The sequence below is a fragment of the Meles meles genome, chromosome 20 (genome assembly GCF_922984935.1).
Source record: "Meles meles chromosome 20, mMelMel3.1 paternal haplotype, whole genome shotgun sequence".
NCBI lineage: Eukaryota > Metazoa > Chordata > Mammalia > Carnivora > Mustelidae > Meles > Meles meles.
In genome coordinates, this window is record NC_060085.1 from 38,987,459 (window position 1) to 39,001,435 (window position 13,977).

General features: G+C 43.3%; 1 protein-coding gene across 18 annotated transcripts in view; it reads right to left on the reverse strand.

The window, feature by feature from the left end:
- FOXP1 (forkhead box P1) overlaps positions 1 to 13,977 on the reverse strand; it is a 586,176-nt gene that overhangs the window by 87,292 nt on the left and 484,907 nt on the right. For 16 of the 18 annotated variants that reach the window (XM_045990390.1, XM_045990389.1, XM_045990383.1 and 13 more), the window contains 3 exons: positions 7,283 to 7,420; positions 6,161 to 6,250; positions 544 to 697 (listed from right to left, as the gene is read on the reverse strand). In XM_045990390.1, coding sequence (XP_045846346.1) covers positions 544 to 697; positions 6,161 to 6,250; positions 7,283 to 7,420 — 382 coding nt within the window. The remainder of the gene's footprint in view (positions 1 to 543; positions 698 to 6,160; positions 6,251 to 7,282; positions 7,421 to 13,977) is intronic. The other 2 variants (XM_045990381.1, XM_045990378.1) reach the window with 1 other exon arrangement.

Consider the following 13,977-nt stretch of genomic DNA (forward strand, 5'->3'; position numbering starts at 1 on the left):
CAACAGATGGATGCAAACAAGAAATGAAAAAAAAAAAAAAAACCCGACAAAAGAGATTACTCTCAATGTAGAGAGTAGACCTGAATTCGTCTCTAGAACTATAAAAGTGGCACTAAGCTTTCCAACAGAACAAGTTACAGTGATAGAAAAATACACCTTCCATTGGCTAAACAAAAGCCTTCAAGAAAATTCACCTGTGGTTCCGAACAGGCAGTGCTCGATGGGATTGAAATGGTCCTTGAATCCAAGGCGCACTGCTGTCTCCTACTCCGAGAGCGTGCAGGGGGTGGGGGGGGGTGTCCCTCAGCAACTGCTCAGCATCAGCCCACCCCACACGTCTTCATTCCGGCAGCCACGAGCGAGCCCTTCGGCTTCTACAAAGGTCCCTCCTTGGACCTCATCCAGCCTTTTCTCTGGTGTGTCTATGCTTGTTTTGGATGGCCCACACGCTTCCCGATGGGCCGGAGTATCCCCGCGGACAGCCCCCGCCCCTCGGCCGCAACGTCTCCGCCGAGCGGTGCCTGCCAGGTCGGGAAGACTCACCTTGAGCAAGGGGCTGGAGGGGAAGGGCAGGCTGCCCTGGCTGAATGGTAAGGAGGCCTTGGCGCTGTAAAGACAGGAGGTGCTGCTGCTGGAGCTGCTGCATCTGGAGGAGCTGCTGCTGAAAAGCCAGCTGCTGGGTAGCCACCTGCTGCTGCTGCAAGAAATCAGGGAGGAAGACGATGAGAGGTGGCCGCGGCCCGAGGCAGGTTCAGAGGAGGGACGTTTCAAAACACGTCACCGTCAAACACCAACAACGGCAGCCGGGGGTCGAGTGGAGGGCTCCGGGTCAGGGCTGGTGTGGCAGGGACAGGACAGAGCGCGTCGGAAGAGAGCTGGGGGGGGGGGCATGGGGTGGGGGGCCGGACGTACTTGCCAAAGTACACAAAAAAATACAAAGTACACAAAAAAATAACTCTCCCATCAAGTCAGCCTCTCCTACAGTTTGAAAGGCCTGAGCGTTTCCAGTCGAGATGTGCACTTCCAGACTTGGAAACGTTCAGTGGTTCGTGCCACAGAGAAACGGAAGGTGCCATTCCGGTCTGGAGGGATTTGAACCCTGAACCTCGGAGAGTACACGGAAGAACTAGCTGCCTTCCTCTTGCCTGCACCGGGAGCTCTTAACTACTCTGTTTATCACTCCTGACATAAATAAATGAGAAAAAATCAGACCTTTGAAGAAGAAAAACTTCATCTAATATTGTTAATTAGCCATGACAAACGATGAAATAACATTGTAAATCTTTCATAGAAACAGCCACTAGATTTTAATTACACACATTCATAATTTAGCAAACAACATCGTACTCGACTGTGAGTGTTTAATGTGAAGGACACTTTAAGCTTCAGACGCCTTAACTTGGCTTTAGTTTCAGAAACCCCCAGGTCGGCTGGCCTGTCCTGCTTCCCCACCCGCTTTGTTCTTGAAAAGAAGGGGCTTTACGGTATGATAAATATCTTTTTGTTGATTGGACAATGACAGGAGGAAAACTTTTGTTGTGTAAAACATCAATACATCATTCCTCTGTTTAGCAGGCCTCGCTCCAGCCAAAAAAATTAATGTAGATTTCCTCAGTAATTATCTGAGTGATAGAAAGATAATACAGTGCAGTAGTACAATAAATAGAAGGAAATTATCTAATATCCTTAATCTGCTAGGAATCAAATCGAGGTGGAGGTCTTAGCCACATTATGGCTAACAGTTATGAAAGGAGAATTAACCCTTGCCAAACTGTAGCCTCCCCCCAAAAAAAGTAAAAAAAAAAAAAAAAAGAGTTAAAAAAAAACCCCACAAGATTCGTTTTCCTAATTCTGAGTATCATTCAAAACATCAGGAAGACTTCTGCAACTAAAAGGGACTGTACAACCCTTTCAGAGCTTCTAATAACTATACTTTACAAACAACTGCATTCACTTAACCTAACACATGACCTTGATCTGATACAGCCATAAAATGGTACGTGTATCAAGACCTTCTGATGCCAAGTTCAAAGGAAGAGAAAAATGGTGGTTTCCTTTCGGTCTCCGTGCAGTTTATTTTACAGTAAAAACCATCATTCTCCTATTAGCAACCAATTTCAGACTTACTACCATGCCACTGAGAAAGTTAATTGAGTTTCACTCCAAAAAACAAATTCTATACCACTAACAACAAAAATTTAAATAAATTTAAATGAAAAGCCAGTGTTTTCATTTTAAGAACAGCATGCATAAAATGATCCAATTGTTTTCACCCCTTCCCATGTTATCACATTAATGTAAAACCCAATGATAGTTATATTCATGTCAAAATGATTTTTTCACTTCCTCAACAGATATTAATTCATGACACTTAAGAAGAAGAAGAAGAAGAAGAAGAAGAAGAAGAAGAAGGAGGAGGAGGAGGAGGAGGAAGGAAGAGGAAAAAAAACCCAACATGGATACAATAAAAGATCGGGGAACCAGCTCTTCTTGAAGTAGAAAAGAATGGAGAGGGGGTGCTGGAGTTTGGGGAGGGTGTTTCCTGTCTTACTGTAAATGAAATGTTTAAAAATTTTGTATTTATATAAAATGACTGATGGCTTTTCTGTTGTCTCTGTGGCCATCCCTAGGAAAAGCTCATGAAAGCTGTCCACGTTTGAAAAGCCAGGATATGAAAGTATACAAGGCCCATTGTCCAAAGAAAGAATTTAAAAGCAATGCTGGTTGCCAAACTGTGCTCCCCACCCAGTTACCAAACACAGGATACGAGCCCGTTTGTTTACTTCTCACAATTGAATGCATACAAAAAAGGTCTCCGTGCAGTCCCCTGGACAGGTCAGTAGTCAGTGTTAAAATGCTAAAATGCCCTGATAAACCTTGCATTTCAGATCCCCTCCCTAGAGCTGCAGTCAAAGGTCTGTTTTCCTTTCTTCGGCTCCTCCCTGCTGCCCTAACATAAACTGTCATAACTGCCCGGACGAAAGGCCCTTTTAAAACAATCAACTTAGCCTCCCTCACCCGCACAGGATGGGATCTTTTTTTGTAGCTCCACTGCAAATTAATTCTGCCTTCAATTTTCCACACCCGTTCTGTCAAATATGAACGAGCAGTCACTTCAATCGCTGTATGGGGCTACCGAAGATCTATCCCCTAAGAAGGTCTTAGGGCCAGCTCAACGGGGCGCTTAACTTTCCCAAGGAAACATCTCAAGGCACCTTCCGAAACAAGTTGAGTGAAGGTACATTGTTCTGGCTGAGGATCAAGTGTCTTACCAGAGAGGTAATCAGAAAAGGGGAACAAGGTGGCGGCGGCAGGGGTGGGGTGGGGTGGGGGGCAGACGATTCAAAATTATGAGCCACTAATGACTGGGGATTCAGTAAATTAATACACTTGTTCCATCTGTCAACATCCAAGTTCAAACCTTGTTAAAATCAGAACCACCAGTCCACATCGTGAAATTGCTACCATGTGACTGTACTTCGTCCTAGCACAAAAGGACCACCACCTGCATGATAATTTCAGAAGCCTACCTCCCTTACCTCGGGAAAATAAGGATCTCTTAATCACGGTTACAAAAGCTCTCAGCCAAACCCACCAGCACGATGAACAGAGAAGGGGATCCAAGGGGACCTGCTGGCTGGTCTCCCTACCCCTCGGGATGTGAAGGCAACCTATCTCTTGGGTCGTCACCTTTGCCTCGGCAGCGGATGACAGAACGTGACCACAGCAAACCTCAAGTCCTAGAGATGCTAAAAGGCTACTCCAATGTCTCGGCTTCTCCTTGTTCAGATGCAAAATACTCCCTTCCCAAACTCAGACACCACCATCATCTTTGTGTGCCAAGATGCCCCCTTTCTGACAGCAGCAATTTGGGAGAGTTAACTTTTATCCTTCCTTCTGCCGTGTAACTTTCCCCTTCGCGTTTCTTTATCTGCCCTCTGAGCTCGTCTGAACTTTCATGTTCTCTCAGCGTGCAGACGTGCCTTCCAAACTCTGTCTAACAGACCAAATAAGAGGTTAATAAGAAGTGGCAACAGAAAGAAAAAACACAATCCCTGGTAACTGATAAGAATGACAGTGGCAACCCTTTTTTGTTTGTCTTCAAATATAGAGTTAAAGATCTTTAAAAAACTAAATTTTGATGCCTTTGAAAAGAAAGAAGCACAAAATAACAACAGGGGGTTATTGCCTGTGAGCCACAGGGGAGAAACTCCATAATTCTTATTCTCCCTTTTGAAGGCTGTTAGAAATCTGATTCAAAAAAGCAACAGCAGAAGGGGAAACCTCTTGAGGCTGTAACCATTTCCTGTGATCATGCATAATGTGCTTCAAAAGTGGGTTTTTACCAATTCTGTTGATCAATTGCACCTCCTTCATAGCCCTTCTTTTTTCTGCTGTGTTTACATCTGATGTGACTCAATGACAAGCACTGTCTGAGACTGTGAAACAGGCCTGTCATGTTGATTTATGGGCGCATCAAACCACAACTTGTCCAAACTGAAGCTCGCAGTTCATTAATTAGAGAGTTGTGACTTTGAAGTCAGCTTTCAGACTGTGGTTTTTAACATTTGGCTTAATTTATATGCTCTTGAATGTGGATCTCTAAGGAAAAAACTGAAATTCCCTTCTTGTCTTTGAACTTCTTTTGACCGCACAATAATCATTTCTTTGTCCAGAGTGATGCCTGCAATCCCAGAGTCATTAACGCGCATTGAACTGCCACTGATGAGTAAGCCCTACTGAATTAGAAAAACAGCCAGCAAAACAAAGCTGAGAGCCTTCTGCACAGTGATATCTCACAATTACATGCCTTCCCTCCCTGTGCCATTTCCATTTTAATTACTGTTAGTCCTTTAGATTTACATTTTAGACACTTTTTAATCTGTTCCCTTTTTTATTACAGCAGCACTCGGGGGCGCGCCACTGTACTTAAGGGTGGTGTCAGCATTTTCCTGAAAGCACCTCCTCCCCTTCACCCCAAAACTGGCCCGACTCTGCGGGGGTCGCCATCCAGGCTGCTGCACGGGACTCCGGCGTGAACGCTCAGCGGGGCATGGATTAAGCACCCAGTGTCTGTGGAGGGAGGAGCCGGCGCAGGGAGAAGGTCTGGGCCCTTCCCGCTGGGGAACAGGAGCACCGCCCGCCATCCACGCTCGCAAGAGGGCCAGGGCCCTGGAGAGTCCCGAGAGAGGCTCCTTATAAACTAATGATGAGCGGCCGCCTGCTTAGGGCCGGAGAGGAAGCCATTTAAGGGGGCTGGGGGCTTTTTCTCAAACTACAGACGGGAGCGTTCTGAGAACACTCAAAAGGACAGCGTTCCCGGCCACGGTTAAAAACGTGAGCAGGTAAGTGACACCGGGTAACTCCGAAATCAGGAGAAAGATGGCATGGTCATGCCCTCATGCGCACCGATGCTCCTCCCAAGGACTGGTCTAGACCGACATGGACCCGTACAGGATGTGATATGCGGATACCCTCTCTGGGCAGGCCTTATGGCTTCCAGAGCTGACATGGTCACCCAACTGGTTGGAGGAGCCTGGTGCCACGACTGTGTGCTCTTACCAAGCGCAAGGCCCACGGAAGCCATCATGACACACTGCGTTTTGTCAGGGACGCCCAAATCACCCAAGCTCAGAGGAGTCATCCCATCTTACACCTGCCTTGAGCGATTAGCATACGTGCCTAACTTGTGGGAAAAGGTGAACACAGAGATAGCGTTTACTCTTGGTCAAACTCTTCTGGTCTGTCCAGCCTCACAAGAGAGGATTCTGGCAAAGGGAAGGGCCGCCCCCGCACACCCAAGCTGGCTGGGTGGGAGAAAACCTCAAGCGTGTGTCCGAGTGCACCTGTGCTGAACACAGGTGCATCTGGGCCCCGCTGTTCGGCCTGCGTGTGGGCGGAGCCCCGAAGGCCCCGCCCACCATCCCTCTTCCCCCGCGCTCACCAGCGGTACCCCTGCCACCGGGCTATCGAATGCGCTACAGCCCCCAAGCGGAATCCAGCAAACTCTCAGAGAAAAATGGGACCATCGCTCTCGGTCTGAGAGCTGTGGACCAAGAGCTCAGTTGTGCAATCATTTAAGAGATGAATGACAGTTTAATAGCCACTAGATAGTCCTCCGGGATCTGTGGTTTGAAAGTAAAATATGTATTGTCGGTACCTCTTTAGGCTGTTTTCCAGCATGTTGTTGTTGTAAAAGTTGAAGCTGCAACTGTTCCTGTTGTTTTTTATAAAACTCTTGAAGCTGCTGCTACAAAGGAAAGAGAGGACGGTAAGTAACAGAGGGTAGCGCCAACCCACTGTCCCTTTTCAGTGCCATACACAACTGCGATTTGAAAAATAGCATCCTTTTATCTGTAATGGCCTGACCTTTAGTTTGAGACTCGACCATAAATTTCAGCGCACCCTGACTATTCTTGGCATTACTGTCTGAAAAGTAATCTCCAAAATGAACTGATGAAAAACATACCATTTTCTGTACAAACTAATTAAAATAAGGGAAGGGATGACCTTTGATTGGACAACAAAATCCAGGGCCCTTGCTGAGGGAGTTTGGGCAAGCTCCATCGTGAAAAGCGCGCCTGCTTTCTGAAGGGTGGGGCTGTGCGGGGTGGCGGGGTGGCGAGGGTCCGCATCGACAGCGTGGGGAGCTCGCTCTGCCTCCGGTCCCCACCGCCTCACCCCAGCCACTTCTGTCACTCTAGTTCTGAATCGTGTCTCTTTGGTTCAGGGGTCCGGGAAGTCTGAATGTGAGGTCCCTGTGGCACGTGGCGGCCAGAAGTTCATTTCCGCATCCGCATACATGAAAGAAGGAAAGTGAACTCTGCACCTTAAAAGTAACCAACTCCGGGATGTCTCTTGATGTTTAAAAGAAAAATTCTGTGAGCCTCTGAGTTGAAATGGGGACTTCAAGAGCTGTCACATTTCAACCTGCTCCAAACGCGCTCCCCATTTCGCTTTGATTCACACCATTTAGAAGCCTCTGGGCTTACCAAATAAAAGAGCGTAAAGCCACATAAGCCTAAAAGATCTTATTTCTACCAAGTCCAATTACGGCCCTAATCTCAGTCCATCGGGTACTCCCCAGACCCAAACCACAGTCGCTTTGGCAGGACCCCTCCCTTGCTGGGATGCAAACTACATCGATTACTCGGGGGCCCACTCAGTGTCCTGCCCCAGCCACCCCGCCCTGCCTCTCTCTTCAATGGGCAAAGGAGCCGATCAGGTGCGGGGGACTGCGAGTGGAGTCTCCGGCCCTGGGAGGAGGAGGATGGACGGTTACCTGTTGGAGCATGAGGGCCTGCTGTTGCTGGAGGAGGACCTGGAGCTGCTGAGGGCTCAGCACTTGTTGCTGGAGGATCTGCTGCATTTGCTGGGGAGTGATAACTTGAGGTGTCATCATAGCCACTGACACGGGAACCTAGAACGTTAATGAAGGGTAAATAGGAAGCTAGGAAATCGCACACACGCAGCACCCAGCCTTCCGGGGTCAGCGGCAGACCGTCGCGAGCCTGCTTGGAGAACTGACCGACTGCCCACGCACGGCATCCTTATCCAGAGGGGATGCGGCAACGAATCCTATTTCATCTCTTATGGAGTTTACGTGAAATAAAGAAAAACAAAAGAAGCCCTCGCAGCACTGACAGGTGCGCAGCCAGCCTTGCAGACAGACAAGGAGTAAAGACCTAACAAATGCTCTCCAGAGTTAGGTGGCAACACTCTGGATTTCTTAGGAAGCAGGACTCTTGGGTGGCAATTAGCTCTAGGGAGTTCAATGCAAACTCGAATTGTGTTTTAGGGAATAAGGCAAATGGGAACCAGTACCTTCTCAGCAGGAGCTACTCTGATCCACTTCCTCCGTGGACAGTGATCTTTAAAGGACAATCAATGAATGTTCGGTCTTGTGGGTGACCGAACCCTGGGCGCACCTCGCGAACTTCAACGCAGACCTTTCCTAAGATGTCTTTTACCCTTCCTTATTCACCCAGCACACAGATGTCTCCGTTCTTTCATATTACGTGTGATACCATTAAAAGCTGCTTTCCATGACATTTCAGTGACAAACAGCTACAGTGATGAACTTGATAGCATTTCATATTTGCAACTGTTAACACGTTTCTGCACGGGCATCTTTGCAAGGAACCTGCACACTGTATCTGAAAGGATGATGTCTTGTTCAGATAAAACACTGACATTAAAATGACAGGCTGTCTTGGCCAAGGTTACACAAATTGTATTCAAGCGGATACCTAATGACAATGCTATGAATTCTGCAAGCTTTCTAGAATGTAATTTAGCTATTCAAAATAATCACTGCACTTGTGTTTAATTTGCAGACTACATGAGAACCATTTTGTCAGTCCCCGTAATACAAGAAGACTATTTCATGAAAAATCACCCCCCCCAAATAAAAAGATAAGGAAAGGGGGAAAAAAAACAATGAAAGAAAAGACAAAACCTGTATGTCTTCTAACAGTAATATTTAAGCATCTTACTTTTCTTTGGTTTCTAATCAAACATGTGACAGCAAGAAGCTAGAAGCAGTAAAGGATATACTTTGTTAAAAAGGATCTCCTGTCATCTCATGTATTACAATAAAAGGTAATAACATGTTTTGCACTTTGCCTGTGTGCCACTTAAAAAAAAAAATCCGGCAGACAATAGCTGATCAGAAGATAAAAGAATTAAAAAATCTTTCAGGGGAGCAGTAAGCAAAAGGGAGAAATGCAGTATTAATTTTATGTAACATAATGTCTTAATATGCAGTTTATCTTGACTTTTTCACATGATTTGTCCTGTCATTTGCATAGCGAGCTCTCATTCCTAATTTCACAGTCATTATGCACTGATGTCCCGATTTCTCAGCATCACTAATTTTGATGAACTAAAAATGGTTCCTGAAGGTCAGATTCATGTACAGTGAACAAGCTGCACTGTTGTTTTGTGGGCATGTTTTGTGTGGGGAGATGTTTATGTGCAAGTTTCGCATTGTTTGGAAAACACCAGCTAGAACATCTGAAAAATTTCATTAACCTAACTCTGGAAGGTCATCATCAAATTCTTCCCACTGCAGTGGCCTTTTAAGTGTAGATGTAGATACACTGTAATTTAAAACAGATGGGCATGTCTGACTATTTTTATATGCAAAAAGGGACAGATGTATATGAATGGATAAATTATCCTTTTAAAAAGATACTTCGCAGCACGAAATATCACCAATGATTAGAACAGTGAACTTGCATTCAATCTAGGGCAAACACAAGAAGGCATTATCAAAACATCTAACCATCTATAAATTAATTCCAATCAGTCTACTTCGTCTTCACACACAAGAAACTTTTTGAGTTTTTCAAAATGTATGGGGTGCCAATCACTATCTTTCGAGCTGCTAAAGCCAACAAATCACAATAGAAGTTTACTTTTCCTTGAGAGTTGCATCATCATACAGGGAGGTTTGATTAAGCAAACAAAAGAACCATGTTTAAGGTTTCTTTTTTCCTCTGCGTTTCTTGGATGACGTACAATATAAATATTCTTGAGCCAAATTTCTGATGATGATGAACAGGAAAACAGACAGGAATAGGGTGGTGTAAGATTTAACCTGGTGATGAACACGAAATTAACAGTGTTGTAACAGAAGTCATCATAATCTCTTGGTCACAATTTTTTAAATAGTTCTTTTTAAAGAACTATGTCTGAGAGGGGAACAAGGGGACTTTTGGAGGTGATGGAAATGCCATCTATCTTGACTGCGGAGGCAGTTTCATGAGTGTACACAACTGCTCAATCTCTTCCAACTGTACCCTTAAACCGAGTGCATATTCTTGTATTTAAGTAAATTATACTTAAATAAAATCGATTTTTAAAGGTTAAAAAAAGGACTGGCATATACAGATATTTTGAAACCCTTGCATATGGCCAATAGTTAAATGTTCTTCTCCCGGGGTTATTTATTCAACGTGTGCAGTCATGTTACTGAACAGTACAATGAACTTGACTCTCCTCTTCTTTTTCCCTTTGGACATTTTGATGGAGGTGCTGGTGAGTAGTAAGATGCTCCAGCAGCAGGCACAGCCCAAGGAGAGAGAGAGGCGAGAAGCCTGAATAATCCTCCTGCCTGGCACAGGGTCTCTGAATAACCAGGAGTGGGCTATTATATGCTGATGGCCTCAACTTTGCTTTTACTATCTGAAACCACATTTTCATACCAGTTTGCTTGTACGCCTCCAAAGTGGGCCTGAGCTTAATTTATAAATGTGATAAAACTGAGATTTCCCCAGTTTCTGCTCTAACGTGTCTTGAAAATAGGTTATGGAAGGTTTTAACAAACATATCCAAATGGACCAGAAACCAGCCTGGGTAGGAAAGTGGGGGAAAAATCCGAGCACAGTTTAAGATTTTAAATAGTTAAGAAAGAGAGCCTACACATATCCACTCTTAACTCCCAATGTCCAACTTTTTCATGTAGCTAGTCCCTACTAATACTAGGAATCAAAGGGCATGCAGTACCAACGAGAGGCTATTATAGTCCACAGTTTATTGCCCATTACTACTGAGGTCATTAGCGGCAAGAGTGATCGTACCGGTCTTAACCTATTGATCACTGTAACTACTATCATTTAATCCTGTGTTGAATGTCTGGAAAGCAGCTAAAGGCACACAAGAGAGAGTGCTTTAGCACTGAGAAATATGGCCAAAGCTTAGAAATTACGCCGTGATTCATAAAATCTAGCCAGTGGTTTAAATCAATAGTATTTAAAACAGTCATGTGAGTTCTTAACTACGGTGCTCTACTATTCATGGGCCCCTCTTTGAAACTATTCAGTCAAAACTAAACTTTATTTTTTCCAGATTCTATGCCATCTACCTTACCCTCCTTGAGATAAAAAAACAATAAATTCTGATGTTTTCCTGTGCTACGGGACTCACGCCTTAAGTGGGAGTTTCAACTAATTCTTGATTTCCTTCTCCAATGACAATTTAAAGATAGTGCAAAAAAAAATTTATATGTCTGATGCTGTAACTACCTTAACTGTTTGAGAATATAGAAATGAGTGTGTTTTATGAGTTAACAATGAATCATAGAAGGCAATTTATGAAGAACTAGAATGATTCTGTCTAGCTGCCTTCAGGGATCAGAAATTCAAATTAAACTTCTGGCAGACATTTAAAGAATGCTAGCATACAAAACTGAATTTAAAAAAAACACACACAGTTAACACTCTTTCTTGAGTTGCAAGAGGAAATCGTGAATTAAAAAAAAAAAAACAACACCGACACTGCATGATACACTGTTGACTGATACCATTTGGGTGTGGCTGGTCCCAGGTGCGGGTGAACTGGCGGGAATGGCAGAAATTCAGCTGTGCTTGGCCCTCCCTCTGAACGCTGCTAGTAGGGACCTGCTACTACCTTAATACCAGTAACGGGGGAAACGTCGATTGTACTCCCAAGTGCTGGTAGAAGCCCATACACTGCTGTATCCATTCTGCCTGCCACAGTTTTCTTTTGCTTCCAATTGACTTTCTATCATCCGTAGGCCTGAAGACTATTAAAATAATAGGCCTTATTAGTGCCCTTTATTCCCAAAGGGGAGAGGAAGGTGATGGGTGGGGGAAAACATCTAAAAAAGCAAACAAACAAACAAAAACGCCCATAGAAACAATACTCATTGCTAATCTAAGAGACAATTGGAGGAATTGGGTGGGAGGGGAGATGACACAAATAACACGCTATCATTTTTTTTTTCTTTCTCTTTACACTCACTCACCGTTAACTCTAAGTAAATGCGGCCCAGTGTAAACACACATACATTTTGTCATCAGTATCTTCTCCTAGTTGCTAAGTGTACAAATAATAAAACTGAGAAGACAGAAAAATTTAAGTCCTATTTTACTTCCATTAATCTGGATTAATAAATCAGAAACTATTTTTAATCTCTGTTATTCACCACACATATGTCCCAGGAAACCTGAGAACCTTCCAGACTTCAGGCATGGGATGATAACTGGACCAGGTCAGACAGTGTTAACTGGTTCATCAAATAACAAGAGCAAAACAAATTAAATTAGAAGGGTCCAGAATAGTAAAACCAAACCAAACAAAGAAAATAGCTCTATTAAAAACAAAAAACAAAACCAAAGCAACAAAAACAAAACCAAAAAACCTACGCCAAATTTTCTATGACCTATAGAAGCTAACATGTGTAAAAAAACAAAAATGTACCACTTCATGAATACCATCACCCCTGTGAAAGACAATAGTGTTCAGAATCAATAAGCCAATGGAAACAACTGATACACTGGCAAACAAAAAAGTTAGGAAGCTTCTATGTATTCCCCAAGGCATCCAGAAAGAATGAATGGGGGGGGGGGGGGGGGGAATAAAACCAAACAAACAAACCACATTTGCCCAGACACCATGCAAGATAGCTGTATCATGGAGGAAAGAAAATACGTTTCTGACATAATATTTCAGTCTTCAGAAAATTAAAAAAAAAAAGCCTGCTATTCATGCGGAAAGTATAATTCTGTTTCATTATGGAATTCTGCTTTTCTGTATAACTCTTTTAGACTTAGCTATTTTGCCACAATACTGTACAAAGCATTAAGGCAGGTAATGGTTATTATATTAATGCAAAATCATCTAAGTAGTCAGTCATTAGCATAACTGTTCTCTCAGTAACAATACAACCACCTATTAAAATTTTAGAAAAAAAAAAAGACCTCTTTAAAATGCAATTAGCATTTCATTTTTTATCATTTTGTTTATTACATTCTATCAAGAAAGGCTATCTTTCTTTCAGGAAGAACTGTACGGCCAAGACTTGCCTGCCAATCAGGAGTTATTTCAGGTTATCATCCCTAATAAGCAATCTCTGGCAAAGCTCTCCGAGCTCTTCTTTTGTCTTTAAATTTTCAAAAGTGGCAGAAATTCCTATTTGTTTACAGCAGAGGCATTAGTGGAACCTCAACTGCTCTCCTGTAACATTTCCCATGCATATACTCCACTAAGAGTCTGCATAATTGTTTTAGCTCTAATAAATATCAGCTTCATTTGCATAAAAATGTAAAGTTTACATAAATTAAATCGCTTCTCCCATTAGCGCCTGTTAAATACAGGAAACAATGGAAGCTACACATGAAAATAATCATCCAATAAGCACTCATCTTTTCAACTTAGCAACTGTTATTATTATTTAAATCAAGAGAAAAGGCCTCTTCTTTCCTCCCTCAATCTTTCTCCTGTAGGAGGGATGGCAAACAATGTACGAGGTGTACGTGGATCAAAGCTGCTATGACATTTTATATTAACAACAACAACAAAAATCATTTTTAAGTGCTGCAAATAGGAGGAGGGGTGAACTATTCCAAGAAAAAACCCCAGGGAAGATTCTATCCACAGTTCTCTTTAGCTCTTGAGAAGAAAAGGCAGAGACCATGGCTTCTTAAGTCCTCTTAGAATCAAGTATTATTCAAAAATAGTGAGAGGAGATAGCAACTGTACCACTGCTATCTGAGACACACACAGGATGCACATAAAGGAAAACAACTTGTAGACAGTTATGGATCGAGGATGCTGTTCAGTGAAGAAAACTAAAATGTTTACCTTTTGTCCAGGAAAGAATTTTCTAAGACCAAGAATTAAATTTGCAAACGTTTATTCCCCCCTCCCCATTGTGAGATGGAGGGGGGAGGGCTGTTCTTGGATTTAAACATGCAGATAGGCCAAAATTAGCTCGTTGCAAAGTTTTGTAAGGTCTGACTTGCTGTGCAATCACCCCTTTTCGGAATTACAACTGAAGTTTCTCAAATTGTGGAGGTTCTCATGCCTGTTTCCAACACCTGCCCCCTTCTACATCACAGTTAAGCTAAGGGGTGCAAATTAGACTCTAATGAGAAAACATCAGTTGCTTCTTTGACAATCTCACCATTCACTGATTTATTTCTAATGAAGACAAAGCCTAACCAAAAGCTC